The following is a 16,980-nucleotide window of genomic DNA, read 5'->3' on the forward strand; positions in this document are numbered from 1 at the left end:
ATTACAATAAGCTGGTCATAGAGAGTCTGACTTTCTTGATTTTTTGCTTCTGCTGATGCAGGCTATATCTCAAAGTCTCTCCTCGGATCCCTGCTTTCAGCGGGTCCCATACCAGCATATGCAGTCCCTTTAATAATTTTTAGAAATTGTTGAATCCACCTTCGCATATGATCTTGATGCATTACATCGGCTAAAAGTTTTCTGTCAAAAGGCTAATATCCAAGTCGAATGGGCTATGATCCGAAAGAATCATAGGAAAAAGCTCAATAGGAGGGACTCAAGGAAACTCTGCTGGAGTAAAGACTGCTGTGCTGGAGGATCACCACTTTGTGGTGCCTGACTGTTTCAAGGAACTTCTGTCCTGCTGCCTGCTGATCTGTGCCCTGCAGCCCAAGAATTAACAATCACCCCCAGATCGACTACAAGGGCTTGCTGGTTTGTACCCAGTACTATGAAAGGTCTCTGGGACATCAAAGACTTTCAAAGCGGCTTCACTGCAGCCTGCTGCCTGTTTTAGCAAGCCTTCAGAGCGGCTGCATTACAGCCCGCCCCCATTACAGCAAGACTTCGGAGTGGCTTCATTGGAGCCTGCCATACGTTTCATCACGACTTCAGAGCGGCTTCACTGCAGCCCACCACCCATGTTGCCCAGTGACAGAGATGCGCTAAACACACTTGCAGTTCCCCAGCTGATGAGCCATGCTTGGTTGCAACCCTGCTTCCTGCCCCCGAGCCAGCCCACCTCGAGATAACCTCGCCCATAGGCCACAGCTGCGGCTGTGGATTGCCAGACAACGGAGGCCCAGAGCCTGCGTGGCGCTCTCTGCATTAGAAAGGTAAACCCCCGTATTCCATACCCGGGCCAATCCCGAACAGTCTTGATCAGTCTTCAATGCGCACCTCGCAGAAGAACACCTTTACTCTTAAAAAATAATGTAAAAGCTCTAAAACGAGCCACCATACAAAGTGTGCTTATTCTTGGCATCTTTTTAAACAGGATGTTCATTGGGTTTTTGTCGACTTGGTCTTCATAATCTCTGTTTTTTAAAACATCTGTGTGGAGTCCTTTTTGTGGTGTTTCATTGTGATGGCTCTATGTGTGTTGCACAAATGCTTTACACATTGCCTTTTAAGTTCAGCCAGCCTGCTCTGTGCCAAGCTACCACAGGGTGAGCACAGGTTAATTTAGGCTGTGCATTTGACTTACCCTAACTAAAATTGTGGTCCCTACCTAGACAGCAGGTCACAAAGTTGCGAAGATACCAAAGGCCTGTGTAATGAAAAGAATGGCCATGCAAACAGTAAACCAAAATAGAAAACATTAAGGTCAAAATAATTTGCTCACAAAATATAAATTTCATTTCACTGCCTCTGCTTTTGCTAAACGTGAATCAATTATGCGAGTCCCACAACCTAGTCATAACCAAACTACTTTTAGAACAATGATAGAAATAACAAAAATCACTAAGTGTAGGCCAAAATTGCTGCATGGATGTCTACTCATATGAACAGGGTGTGCAAGGTAATATACTACATGCAGAATGAAAACCCCTGAGTGGTTCACATAAATAATATTTAAATCACTTGGACAGATCATCAAATCACTCTAGAGCAGTGAGATAGTTGTAATTTAGGAATTCTGCTCATTTTCACCTCCCGACCAGATGTGTTGGTAATATACGTTCTTACATCATCGAGGTGCCCATTTCAGATGTGAAATCATGTTTACTCGAGGAGTGCATTTGAAGAATAAGGCCGCGGGGGGAGATGGGACGGGTGCCAAGGAACCCATTGGAAGGTAAGATTTAAATTTAATAATCTATTACCACTCACTTCAAATGCACTTTTTTAATAAAATACTGTCTGGAAAACATTTACTCTTGATTAGAGAATGTACAATGAGAAAATTCCACTTCGCTATATTCCATGTAAGGCTGTGCTGATATTTCAAAGTGGGGCTGTCACAACTGTGTTTTGGAACCAATACATATGCACAAATGTAGAAAATAAATGAAAATGGTTTAGAGACCGACAGCCTGCGATCGGCAAACTCTTGGCATACCTCTAGTTTTTTCTGGTACTTCTCACATTCCAGCTGACACTGCATGAGGTTCCTGGCAGTTTCTTCTTCCACCATATGGGCACGTTCAGCCTCAAAGGCTTTCAGTTTCGACTGATGGAGAAGTTCAGACACCTTGCTCTCTGAAGTGAGTTGAAGTTGTCTGTACCTGTAATGACATGACCAGGGGGATAGTAAGCGCAAAGCAACAACGGGACCTATCTAAAATAGTGAAGCACTTTATTAAATCAGTGTGACGTAATATCTTAGCGACTTAACTAATAATAATTTATCGTCTAGAAGCTTCTTCAAAAACTCAACCAATACAAAGCAAGTGTTGCTTTCTATTCAAACGACAAAAGGAGCCTCGTTCCTCAATGCTATTTTGCGCTCTAATGTCCTTCCCCACCCACCTTTGAATGAGTTTATGACATGGCCAGAGGCAAGAATTATGTTTCTAAATTTCCAACTTAACAACATCAGTGGCAAAACAAAACAATCTTGAACTATAAAAACACTACATTTCACATTATACTCGCAGAAACGAATTACAAAACAACATTAAGTCAACATCCAATCATCACATCCAATCACCAATACAGTTCTTTTTCTGCCATCTTATTGTGCTTTTTGTCCATTATGTCAAGTTTCTAGATAGGTTGGTGGTACCCACCTTAACACTATCTCACATATACCTCACACATCAATTGTAGGTACTGAACAGATCACATCACGACTCCCTGATAGCTACCTGCACCCAACATAACAGACACCTCTGGTAATTATCCGCTCCTTCCACCTTTCTAAACATGCTAGCAGATGCTATTTCCAGAGATCTTCTGCATGCTTGTTAGGTACATACACACTACTGCAAGCAAACCTTTGGGATACCTAGACCCACCGTCCCACAAAACAACTAAAAGCACGTCCTCCGGCCATGGCAGTCATTTCTTACAAGTACCCACTTCATCATCCAACACACCTGTCTGTGAATTAAAAAATCCTGGCACTTCACTCATCCCTTAAAAGTATTGACATCCACACAGCCTCAATATGTGTTTGCACCATCCATCTCACAAATAACTGGTAGCCACCCACTTGTGCCAAAAACGCAGCCCTCAAAGGTGCCCCTACCTGTCATTCTTTGGTCAGTACCTGCTCTGAACAACTAAGTCTCCTCAGTTCAGCTTTATGACATCTTAGTATTACTGTTGGTATTTGACCTTGCTATGTCATCTTTGATAGGCACCCTCTACTTCTGCAATTACTCACACTCCTTGAAGTTACCTGCTTCTATCGCTCTACACATCTGCGACAGATACCTGTGCCAGCCAAACATCTCTGGTAGGTATCCTCTCCTATTCAGTGCACATCTTTGATATACACCAGTTCCTCCCATCTCTCACATCCTTAGTCAGCCTTCAAATCTACCATCTTGGTAATCTCTTGTCTGTACCCACACTCTACTCCCAAATCTCTTGTAGATATTTGCTGCTTCCATCTCACACTTCCTTTGTATATGCGTCTCAGGCATCCCCATTACTAGGCTGCTGCTTTTGGCACTTTGCACTTCTCTGACAGATACCTGCTGTCCCATACATTCCTGGTATTTACTTGCTCCCACAATCACAGTATTCCTCTCATGTTCAAGCGCACATGTCTAAACATCCCTTTGAAGTACTTGCTCCTGCTATCCCACTAACCCTTGGATAGGTGTCTCTTCCTGCTTTGCCACAAATCCTGCAAGACTTAATTAGCCTTCAATGCAGAGGCTGTGTGTTTGTAACCTGCATGTCAAATTTGAATTCTAATGGGGCAAGCTCAGCTTCTTAACCTTCTGAAGTAGAAAAATGGTATGCCATTATACTGTCCACTCTAGAAAAAACAGCTGTTTACAGCTCTTAAAAACAAGAGTTGGCTATTCTGAAAGGGATCCATTACAGAACCTGTACAGTCTTGTTGACAAATATCGAGTGCCACCACAAATTCTGGCCTGTCTATATGCAGATGCCCCAGCACTACAGTCGAATGGTTTAGCAAGAAGCTAGTCAGCCCACTCCTCTTACAAACACCCTCTTACTAATATTAAGAGAGAATCAACTGAGTAAGTGCTTTACAAATTCTCATTTAAGTTTTTGTATCGGGGTGAGAATTTGTCTACATTATCTTACCTATTTCAGTGTAATGTGCTGTGTGTGGATAGTCAAGTCTAGTATGAGTGTGTCTTGAATTCTCAGTTTCTGAGAGACCAGAAGATTCGACACAAATGCTTTGAGAGGTCAATGAACAGGTTGGGCTCTCTATAGCCCAAACCTGTTCTTATTGAGGTCGAACACACAGTTACCACACCTCTTCAGTTGGCAACCAGACTAGGAAGAAACAGAACTTGAGGCCTTTGTTCAGCACTGAAGCTGAGGGACCAATTATGTCTTACCTCATGTTTATTATGATCTTAAAAGTAGTGGTGCAGTCACACAGCAGGCTTAAGAGCTGATACAGATAACATCAAATCACCAAGTTGGAGCTCAAAGGTTAGTTACTAGTTATTCTAAAACTTCTTGAAATTTTCAATTCCTCTTCCTGAATTTCGGAGGATCCTTTTGGGGCCCCAGGGAGAAGTATATCTATCTACGATTGTGAGTAAACTTACTCCAACTAAAGGAATGTTCGTATGTTCTAAGCCTGCTGGCAAGTTCTGGACATTTCACAGCAGGATTACTTCTTCATGTAACAAGCAGAGGCAGTTGGCACCAACGAAAGGTAAACATGTACCTGGAGTTGATGACGTTGTTGTGTGGCAATAATGGTATAATCCCCATCCTCAATCTGTTCTTGAATTGCCAGATGGAGACATGGTCAATAAGATACCATTTTATTTATACCTGCTTTTGGCTGGCCAAGCACAAACAGCGGAAGTGTGAGTGGGGGAGCCCAATTTGGAATTTGTGTGCATCAGATTGTCAAGATAGCAGTGTAGGTATGTGCAGTTTTGGGAAGGTCAAAATTCTTTGCCAGATGCCCCCAAATGAGACCTTTCAAGGAAGAAACCATAAGCGAGATAACTTATATTAACTCATGTAAAAGGATCTCTGATGTTTGTGCTTCAGCATTTAGATAAAGGAGCCTTTACTACAGAAAGGAATAATATTTACAATTTCTGAAAGGGCTAAATCCAACACACATTCAGTATCTTTATCAAACAGGGTTACTGTGCCAGATAGATCATGCACAAAGTGAAGACAGGTGCTACCATATTAGGTGCCCATCTGGTCAGAGATTTCATGTCGTCAAGGTCTTTAGGGTCCACTGTAGGCCGGACGATATAAGGCACCATTAATTTTAGGGGAAGATTTTAGTTTTGTAAAAGATGAGATAATGGATAGACGTACCTCTTGCTTCACTCGGTTAAGGTAAACGCTAGACTGGCATGGTTTACTTAAGCAATGGGTAAATAGAGGGTAAATGGAGGGCTTCCCATGTGAAAGATATGCAGTTCTCCTTTTAAGACTTAATTTTAACAGTGACAGTTGCAAGAACAGTACTGGGTGGTCTGAATACTTAACAAGAGGAATTGCTTGACTTTCTTTTGATTACAAAACTGTCATGATCCTCAACCAGATACAAGACTTAACGGATGCTATGTACTTATCAACTGAGTGATACAGACAATTAATTGTTAATTACCAGACAGCTTCCAATATTTTGAGAAAGGCATAGGTTCCCGGGCCTCCAATGTATAAATATAGAAGGCCTTTAAACCTGACTGGGGGTAAAGAGGGTGGATGTAAGAGACTGAAAATGATGCATATTAGTCAACCAGATTTGTTGTAAAAAAAGAGACAGAAGTCCAACGTTTAAGTGCACTAAGGAGACTACATGATACAGGAAACAAGGCTGGAAAACTGATGCCTTTGCTGAGTAAAAATGATGAAGGTTTGGGAGAAAATGCAGAGGAGTAGGAGGACTAGTAGACAACTATATCAGTTGGCAAGCAGTGACGTACACTTTGGATTAATATTTTCAGACATTTTACAAGAAGCAAGAATGATGTTGAGGACATGGTGAAATTTAAGGATGTTGGTGCAATGCCAAAGCTTGATTCTGAGTCTAGTTCGGTTATAGAGGAAGAGATTACAACGTAGGTTAAGAATGCTAACACAACTCCAATAGGGGAAAATTTGGTCCAAATGGTTTGGCAATTCCATTTTTTTAAAACATGTCTTGTACTGTCTCAAAACATGTTAAATACGTTCCTTGAGGCTTAAGAGAAGTAGTCGCACCCCTAGACCAGAGATTAGCCTTTATAACACTCATACAAAAGTAACAGGAATAATACAGATGAGCATGCTTTCTATCGAAAGCTCCTTTATTAAACGCCAAAAATTAAGAGTCACAAAATGTTAAACAGATTACTATCAGTTTTCAAGGATTCAATCAATCAATCTGGGTTTATTCCAAAACAATCTATGGAGCCAAATTTTGTAAGTTAGTTCAAACTGCTCTATAGTAATATGGAGGTCAGGAATGGAGGAAAAGGCACACAGTCATTAGTATTCAAATTAGGTAGTGGCACAAGGTAGCAATGTCCTCTTTCCCAGTTTCTATTTGTGTTTGTAGTGAAGTTTTTAGCCTTCAAGACTAGAAATACTTCTGTAAGAGGGGGTTTGTGGTGATGGCAGGATATCCTCGAAAGGGAAAGAGATACCGCTCTACGTTGCATATCCAGATAATGAGTTGTAGGTGCTAATGAGGTATGGGAAATATTTGGATTTCAAAATAAACTAAGACAAATCTTCATTTTTTGCTGTGAAAGAGTGATGCCCAGCCTTTAGATCTACTGGCATACTAAAAATGTAGAAAGACGACTTTACCTCATCATATGGCTATCAGGTAGCATGGACAGGTTTTAGGAATATAACCTGGCCGATAGCAACAAAATGACGTTACAGAAGCTGCGTAATGGAAAAAGGTCTATCGTTTAGAATGATTTGCCATTTCAAGAGTTCTTCAAGTGCACATGAATGCATGTGTCAAGGTGTATGCAGATGTATGGCTGTCAGTGCTGGAATGGGTTTTCTATTCAAGAAAATCCATTTTATGATGTGTATGTATATCTCGTGGCAACTGCAAGTTATGATGCATGTGTGTTGTGCCAAATGCATTATGATAAGTGGCACACGTGTGCGCAAACATCATGGCACATGGCAGCCATTTTTAATTTACCGTATTGACATGGTGGACAGCCGTGTTAGAAAGGAAATGAAAGTGTGAAAAAAGTGCAAGTGAAAGAAATCAATCAGCCTGGTAGCACTCTGCAGCCTCTAGCCCCTCAAAAATGAATTAAAAAAAATTACATTCCCATCAGGTTGGGAAGCAGGACAGCGAACGTCAGGGAGCACAGGCATGAGGCAGGAGATAGGGCATGACAGTGGCTGGGAGATAAAGAGGCAAAGGGAGGAGGGAGCATGTAAAAACGTGAAAAACCATGGAGTGCTGAAAACAATAAAAGAAAATATGTTCCTCAAGTATGCCATGGAAGGATACAACTCATCTAACCAGAACACTAACATCAAAATGCTCCTGGGCAGGACAAATAAAGAGGAGAAAGAAAAGTCATCAAATCAAGAGCAGAGTACTGAGACATACAAAAAGAGGTGTCCACCCTAAGTCTGTCTAGAGACTGAAGAGATCTGACCAAGTAATTAATATGGTAGGTCAGAACGACCAGTATATCACTGTAGATAAATATGAAGAGGGGAGAGCACTGACAAATGTCTAAATAAATGACCGGGCGTTTGTTTCCCAGACAGACCCAACTTTTACGATTTTATTTGGGATAGATTAGTACTTGCAGGAATTGCATAGAGAAATTGAATAAGCTCAAATGCCAGATGTGATGTGAACAGCTTCAAACCACTAAAGCGGTGCACTGGAAAAACAGGAAAACCAACAAAAAAGTGCCACTATGACTGGGAGGATAAAACAAGGATAGTAATTGTGATCTCAACCTTGGGGAGCAAATAAGAAAAGCAAAATTAGAAAGTTTGAAAGCTACAAAGTGAAGTCGAACAAGATACAAACTTTGAGGTTCTTGCAACTAAGGCATGTCACTACAAAAAATATATATATATTGCTAGAAAGGGATATTTTGGACACCTCTCAATTAGAAACCAACCTCACATGTGAACATTTACAAAGGGAGGCAGTTTTGACTAATTAAATTACTTCGGGGAGCTACACGCGAGCCAGCTTGACAAAGTGAGATGAGATAAACATGTTGGGCCGCCTGATGATGAGTGGAGGGAGGAGACCCTAGCACATGCTTGAGACTTTTCATGCAGCTGGGCTCCATATGATACAATTTAAAATATTGCATAAAATACTTTACACCAGAATACCGTTCTTGAAGTTTGGTAGAGTGATGCGTGCTTGTGAAATGTGGACAACCGAGACCCTTCCATCGTACAATGCAGGAATTCCAAAGATTTATTTTTTTGTGGACAAATAATGCTAAAACTATTGAGTGAGTGTGTGTGTGAGAGAGTATATCAACAGAACTAGAAATCCCTACAAAGTTTCTGGGTAGCTGGATGACCAGGTATTGGCAAACTACTATTAATTATTTGTGAATGTGTGCCTAGTTCTGGGGAGATGGGAAATCACACAGAGATGGGGCAGTCTCCGGATAACTATAAGGGAACAAATGGTGTAATGTTGTTAACTGGTGTGTGGAGGCTGAGAGTGTTCTTTTGTTTAAAAAAGGTGCTGTCCTCTAACACTTGAGAAAGTGGTGGGTAAGTAAGTGTAAGTGTTGTCAATAAAGAGGGTACCGAGGTGGGGGAACTTTAAAGGGACTGGATTTGGCATCTGTAGATTTGCTGCCACGTGGGTAATTAGCAGTATATACTGAGTGAAATGGGCTGCCAAGGGTCCATGGAAGAGACTGAGCGTTACTTTTTCTTGAACAGCGGGTCGTGGAATGGTTTATCAGATCAAGTATATTTGTACACATTTTCCATGTTTAATAATTTAATGAAAATATGAGGCATGACTTTTAACGAGTTCTTGTACAAACAGGTTAGCTAATGTTTTGCCCATCCATGACCCCCCCCCCCCCCCCCTTTATTTGTTTGAAAGCTTGATAAACCAGCCTTGGTCAAAACATAAAATTTAACGGTTTAATAGGTGAGAGCTAGGGTGTATTTGGTATCCATGTTAATGCAATTAACCGATAAAATTAACGCGAAAATTGCTTAGCAGCGAGACCAACATGTAATTTAGTTCATTTATCTGGAGAGGGGTATAATAAACAACAGATGGAGGCTAGATTGTGTTGTAAAAGCAATAAGTATGAACTGCGTTTGTATTTACATTTCCCTTAACGTGAGCAGAATAAAACCAAATAGCTTAAATTACCTAAATATATCCTCGTGAAACAAAGATTATAAATCTTGAGTCAACGGACACGTTTTAACAGGCAAGCCCTCGCCAGGTGTTGCAGATGCCTGTTGGCAAGAACTGGATGTACAGTAACATTTTTACAAATTAGCCCAGATCAACCTGTTTTCTGTTATTTTTGGTTTGTCTGGAACCACGTGGGTATTAGGAAACCTCTGTTGCAAAATTCAAAACTTTTAAGGCAGTTGCTTCCTGGGTCCCTTTTCCGAGATCAGTAGGTCACGCTTGCTGCACCTGGAGCACTTTCTACCGGTATGTTTATAATGCGGCACCGAATTCAGGCTGAACGGGAAAGGCGTGGCTGTTCCAGCTGACCATTACCTCAGGGTCATTTCACCACAATCAAGAGTACTGTATTGTTAACCGAGAACGTACTGGAGGGCTTTTAAACAGAAAAGTTAAACCATTATGCAACTAGACTTTGTGGCAGAACGCCCAACATACAAAATAATTTCTCCCCAACACACAGCTGATTCTTTTAGTCTATCTTCTCACAAAATTCTCACTTGAATTCAATCAGAACCCTCTGGGCCTCATTACAACCTTGGCGCAGGGGATTACTCGTCCCAAACGTGACGGATATCCCGCCCACAGTATCACAAGCTCCATTATGTTCTATGGAACTTGTGAAACAGAGAACGGTATATCCATCACTTTTGGGACAGAGTAATCCCCTCCACCAAGGCTGAAATCAGACCCTCTGAGTGTCTCCATCACAGTGGTGTTTACCTCTGATCAGAACCACTTACCTCGTATCCCTCATTTGGGAGGATCTGAACATACAGCAGTAATACAAACAGTTAAATACCTTCTGAGCTCCAAAACACACAGAGCTAAAACTATACATCTTTCGACGGACATGTATTTTGTATTCTAAACTGAAGCCTACCTATTATGATCTCTCTCTAAAACAGTTTCAGAAACAGCAAGCACTGGGAAAGCCAACAGATTTCACTATTTTTAAATAAGAAATGACATTCCTATTTCAAGTGCTTCACAAGCTGCAGCCAGCATTTTAAAGATGCAAACTGCAGTATCTTAAGCCATAAAGACAGGCCCCAAAAGCATAACTTGAGCCTTTTCATAAAACCACCACTTCGGTAAAGGACTAAGATCTACACACTGCATACTTGGGCCTATGGTAGGTAGATATGATTGTAATGGTAGATGGGTATGGTAGGTTATGGACATTAGCTTAGGTATGGCAGGTACGAAATAGTAGGTACAGTAGGTAGGTAGTTATTGCAGGTCAGGAAACATAGGTGAAGTATGCTATATAAGAAGATATTGTAGGAAGCTTTAGCAGATACACAGGTGTGATACGGTAGGTATTGTAGGTAGATATGGCACAGTAGGTTTTGTAGGGTTGGTATGGCAGGATGATATTTTATCTGATATTTAAAAGTTTACACTATCGTTAACAAGGCGTAATAATAATGATTAAATGCAAAATGTTCTGCATGTAGATTATTTTTAAATATATTTTATGATGTAATTTATCTGTGTGTTTCTTGCTATTCTCTGCATGAAATATACACTTCCCGGCCTATAGCAGAACAAACAGAATCGTGTATTAATAGAATGAAGATGCTTTTCCCTAATAAAGTAGCAATTATAACAGTAACATGTACCATTATTGCTATTATAACCATTAATATTATCATTGATCATTTGGATGAACGTAGTGCATTAGCAGAATTAAATTGTACCTTTAAAGAAGAATGTTATGAAACCGAGACAGAAAATTAAGTTTTTATTTTCTAAGTGGTGAACTAGAAGGCAAACGCTGCAAAATATTGCAGAGTAGTCAAAGGTCCCAGATTTCTCTTGCATCTTTAAGAATGTCTGCCGCTCATCTTCACTAGTAGTAATCTTTATTGTTTAGTTAATACAAACCATAACAATCAATGCATTGTATACAATATATACAATTCTATAAAAGAAAGGACAAACAAAAGGGGAAAATTCTATAAAATCTTTGAAATAAATACACTTGCAATTCTAAAGCAGTCGAGGGGCGGAGTGCCCATTAAACTAACTTTGCAGACACTTGATGCCCGTGGTGCGGTTGATGTTACATGCTAACTCAATGTGTACGGTCTGAGAACCTGCTGTTGCGCCTACGGGCTTTTCTTTTACTTTTTTAACTGAGTCATCTTAAAATGTGTCCTTCCACATGCTATAACATTGTCAAAACTTTAATATGCGACTAAAAAAATAAATGAACACTTAAAAGTGAGCTAACTGTCCGCTAAGGTGTGTCCTAAATAGTAAGTTTACGCTTGCGGTGCAGACAGTCAAAAATTTGATGAATCTGCAGATTGACTGCGGATCATGAGGGTCAAACATTGACATCACTGCGGCCGACAGGAACGAGTCCCATTCCTCTCGAAGACTGCATAGCACCAGCTTGGGTGCAAGATCCTTTCCATGGGTGTAACTTGAGGCTCGACATAATGCCTGCTGTGGTACCCGGGGAGGCTGCTGCGAATTGTGTGGCAGCTGCGTGCAAAGTGGTGGCTTGGCAAGGTGATACTTGGGGCACAAGTTGCTTCTTGTTCTTACCGAATAGGGTGGCGGCTGATGCCGCTGCGTGTGGGACGTCCTTTGGTCTTAGTATTCCAGCTGTTATTGACCATAGTTGGTCCTTTATCGGTATTGGAGCGTCTGATTGGTTTGGAGATTTTTCGCTACTCATGTGAGTTTTTTCCATTGGGCACCTCTGTCGGGGTGCCTGGTCCAGAACTTCCCTCACCCTCAACTCCAAGGCGTGCGGGTTAGACGGAAATTGTACTGTCGACTGAGACATTTTGTGTACAGCTGACTTTGGTGAAGTGGCAGTTGGTGACGGACCTAAACCCTTGACTGCCCCATCCCTTGTGGCTTTCCCATGATTTGGGGCCTTCTGATTCCCTGAAGACCCAGAGCCTGGGGTTTGTGGTTTCTGGAGCACCGAAAATATTGGGTAAAGATTATCATTAACTGCTTTGGCACATGTTTGTTTCCTTGCCTTCCTGGCTCACTTTTTTTGTCTCTGTCTCGGTTTGCGAGCTGGGCGCTCATTTGTACACTCAGAATCAGCAGGCACTATTTCTTTCAGCTGTGACGATTCATCCGTACTAATTGAGTATATACACTGGGTATTTGCCTCTTTTTTTGTAGGACTACGTGCCGCTGAGCCTGGTGTCTTTTGAATTATGACTTTATCACCTGAATCGTGGTTTGTATTATTGAAAGTTGCTTCATCGATATTGATTGTTTTAACTTTCTGCAGTATTTCTTCACTATGTAAACAAGAAAAAGCTGTAAACCTATATGCTACTATAACACCAAAGCAGATTAAGTCTAAAGGTAGATTAGTGAATACCGTTATTTAGTGCAGGCTTAGGCATGCAAACAGCAAGCAGTAAAAACATCAACCAGTAATTAAAATGTTGTACCAGCAAAGGAAACAGATCAAAAGAGCACAACTGGGCCTCGATTTCAAACGGCATGCCATGATGCTCTAGCAGTTTTACAAAATAATCCCTTAATTCTATCAAGAAAAGATGCTATGAACACTATTGGGACAACGCAACCAGCCTCAGAATGTCATGGCCTTGATGGAAAGCCCATCCAAGCAATGGCAAAGCATGTAAGCACATGTAAACGGATTACTTAAGAGAGCTGATCCAAAGCCCACTCCCTCCATATCATTCTCTATGCCTCCTACTAATATATTGATGACAAGAGCTCTTGCAATAGACAGCCAAAGCAGTTTCTAGCGAAACCTAAAAATGTAATATATTTCCTATTTTCGATTGTGGACTAACAAGCAGTACATAAAACGAATTTTTGTTAGGGTTGAGATTAGAGTTGATATAGCTAAAAATCAAAAATATCTCTGCTAGTGGAAGAGTAGGCACACACTACACCACCAATGGAAATCTAGACTCTTACCATGGGCACAGCTGAGCAAGTCCCTGCTGACGATCAGCCTACCAGCAAGACTGTGTGGCAGATCAACATAAATTAACACACACAGGTGCACCCAAAAGAAAATCAGTCCAAAGACAATAATTCAAATATTCTTGCCTTTTGATATCCAATATGTGGAGTGCCTGTCACGACTTGAACACTGATCATGGTGTCACCATGTGATATAGCCAATCTGAGGCATGTGGGTAGGATTCGTGAATGACTGAAAATTAAATTGGGATCAGGTCATAAGATGGAACTGACTGGAATATCACTATGAATTATGACTACTGAATTTGTGCATTATTTCCCGATTTGAATTTGGAACGAAAATAGATTGCTTGGTGACAAAATCGCTATGAGGAAGTTCCACGATCGACTGAAATGCATTGGCTGAGGCTGTGGTTGTTCTAATCTGTGTGAAGTTAAAGACTTTGGAAAAAAATAAAAGAAGACACAAGAGTATTTGAACTATTCTCTTTGTACTGATTTTCTTTTGAGCGCACCTCTATGTTTGTAAATTTATGTTGATCTGCTATGCATTAGTAACCATTAGTGGCTAATACTAAATAGTGTGTGCACTAAACTTATTATTGGAGAACAGGGTATGCGATTTGGATTACCTGGCCGCTGCTCAAGGGTGTTTGGAAGACTTTGTGGCAGTAAGGTGCGACTTTGCCTTGAAAGGAGAAAAACATCAAATGAACCAATATGCCTAGGGCTTAGCGACACAGCAACAAGTTATGCAGGGTCAGATACTTTACATAAATATTCTCACCTTGGAATGCAACTATCTAGCCTTGGAAGGAAACTTTCAGGAATCAAGATCTCTACCTTCACAGCAAAATGAGCACCCATTTCTCCCACTGTGTTGCTCTTAATGTGAGAGAAGGTCATCTATTTTGCAGGACACCACTTTAAAGGTCATCTTGATCAAAGTAATGTGGTCCCAACGTTTCTTCTCATGTCCAGCAGCAAACAATGTAGCAACAACCTATACTTAACATTAAGGGCACCTCTGAAAACAAATCTACAAACTGAGTTCAATATAAGCAACGTGTGAAAATGGTGATCAAGGCATTAACTCGAGATAAAGGTTAGCTTACCTAGAGCACCCACAATTCTGGAATCTTTCTAATAACGAAAGCACACACATCACAAGATGTTCAGCTGGTGAATAGGTAAAGCACATTACATGGCAGGCTTTCTGGCCCATTCTCCCACCAACTCTCCCTTTCTCTGGATAGAAAAGTTATGTGTTTTGCATTCATTCACAATAGTGACCAGGCTCTTGGACAATATTATGCTGTAGGGCATGCCACTGAATGTAAGCATCTTTATTGCATAAGCAGCTTCTGCTCTGCAACAGTTTTGTTGGATCAAAGCAAAACCACAATTATGTGTGAGAGAATGTGGATATTAGGCTTCCAGGTGTATGCATAGTAACAAAGGTGAATTTTAAAATCAGGAAAGCAAGTTCTTTCTGAATCTTAGTCTGCCTTAGTTGTATAAATTAGCAACAAAACATAATGCATTTAAAATAGAGCGGACTAATTCTGGCAAACCAGCCCAGTGTTTATTCTACTCTCCCGGTCCTTATGAGTTGTGGTAACTATACGGGAAACAAGTGAGGGCTTACCAGCACTGGGATTACACAAACGTCACCTCAAATTTTACAAGATGGAAGCTGCAATAAGGCAGCACGCTAAAAGTCGACATCCTCCATTCATCCCAAGAAAAATAAATGGTAAGACGAACGTAGGGCCCGGAAAACTCAGAACCTGAAGGAAGGAGTTCTGTTAATTCATACTACAGAGCTAGAGAAAGGTTAATTATCACCAACCACAGCTTAAATTAGTTCAGCACTTCCTGTAAGCTTATTCAGATCATCACTGGATTTGTAGGGTAGAAGCACTGGAATCAGTTAAAGTCAGATCTCAACTTTCTGTTCTCAAAGCACAGACCCACTCATATATAGTCTCTTGTGACAAGAATAAAGCAGTCAGGTGTTCAGCCATGCCCAACACTAACAGGCAAATTAGAATTACTAGCTTCCCATTTGTCTAGCGCAGGTGTCTCCAACCAGCGGTAGCTTACAGACACCTTCTCATGGCCTTAAGTTTATTTTCAAATAAGCAAATAGTCACGTATTCCTTTTAAAGCTAAAGGAAGGCTGTGATTATTTTGCATTATTATCATCAGATTGCAGATGGCAGGGCATGATATTGACCAGTCCTCAATCAGATGTATGACTCAGGTTCTTGTTGGGAGAGAGGTGAATAAGTGAAGCACTGAGATATTTAACTCATAAAAGTTCTTGTCAACTCAATATTGGAATGTGAAAATAAAATGATGTTGCTGAATGCTATCAAATGGGAGAAAATGAAAAGTTACCTTAATGATTAATTTGACTCTTCATTTTAATTTTCTGCCATTTCAAAGTGTCAGATTTACAAACAGCAGGCCTCTTGCTCCCAGTGGGCAGTAGACACTGTGCCATATGCAAAAATTAAAAATACATTTTTTTCTTTTTTTAATGGGAGAAATTTCAAGCGCAGAAGAATGTCCAATATTTTCAACAATTTTGCAGAACCTTTTTCTAAACTTTAAATTTCTCATTTAAAAAAAAAATTATGTTTGTGTTATACGTGTAACAGTGCCATATATGGTGAAAACTGTGTCCTGTGCTGCCACAGTACATACAACACAGGCTCTGAGTCACCCATACACATATAGCCTATTCTTACGCACAAATATTAATACATCCCCAGACACCATGTTGTCATTGACACATATGGCAGCACTGTCATAGTGCCACAAGTCAAAGTATATTGTTCAAACCATAATATCTGGCTCTATGGATGTTAGACTTTTCATCCTTGCCGTGGTCTCCCTTAACTTTTTGCCTCTGTTCCCCAGGCTGCTGATGTGTGCTGGACTCTGATTTTGCTGTTTTTGTAACTCTGGGCACTTTACCTCTGCTAACCAGTGCTAAAGTGCAAGTGCTCCTTTACAAAAATGTGTATGTAATTGGCTTATCCATGATTGGCATATTTGATTTATTATTAAGTCCCTAGTAAAGTGCACTAGAGGTACCATGGCCTGTAAATCAAATGCTACTAGTGGGCCTGCAGCACTGGTTGTGCTACCCACCTAAGTAGCTCTGTAATTATGTCTCAGACCTGCCATTGCAGTGTCTGTGTGTGCAGATGTAACTGTAAATTCGACTTGGCAAGTGTACACACTTGCCAGGTCTAAACATTCCCTTTTCTTACATGTAAGGCACCCCTAAGGTAAGCCGTAGGTAGCGCCAAGGGCGGGGTGCAGTGTATGGTTAAGGTAGGACATATAGTGATGTGTTTTATAAGTCCTGACAGTGAAATATTGCTAAATTCGTTTTTCACTGTTGAAAGGCCTGTCCCTCTCATAGGTTAACATGGGGGCTACCTTTAAATATGATTAAAGTGTAGATTCCCTTTGGGAGCGGATGGACATGTGGAGTTAGG

The 16,980-nt window shown here is 40.7% G+C and overlaps 1 protein-coding gene across 2 annotated transcripts in view; it reads right to left on the minus strand.

Annotated features, from left to right (window-relative positions):
- PIBF1 (progesterone immunomodulatory binding factor 1) overlaps positions 1–16,980 on the minus strand; it is an 843,837-nt gene that overhangs the window by 449,568 nt on the left and 377,289 nt on the right. For both annotated transcript variants that reach the window (XM_069205285.1, XM_069205286.1), the window contains exon 11: positions 2,063–2,228. In XM_069205285.1, the coding sequence (XP_069061386.1) occupies positions 2,063–2,228 (166 nt within the window). The remainder of the gene's footprint in view (positions 1–2,062; positions 2,229–16,980) is intronic.

This window comes from Pleurodeles waltl, chromosome 8 (assembly GCF_031143425.1).
Source record: "Pleurodeles waltl isolate 20211129_DDA chromosome 8, aPleWal1.hap1.20221129, whole genome shotgun sequence".
NCBI lineage: Eukaryota > Metazoa > Chordata > Amphibia > Caudata > Salamandridae > Pleurodeles > Pleurodeles waltl.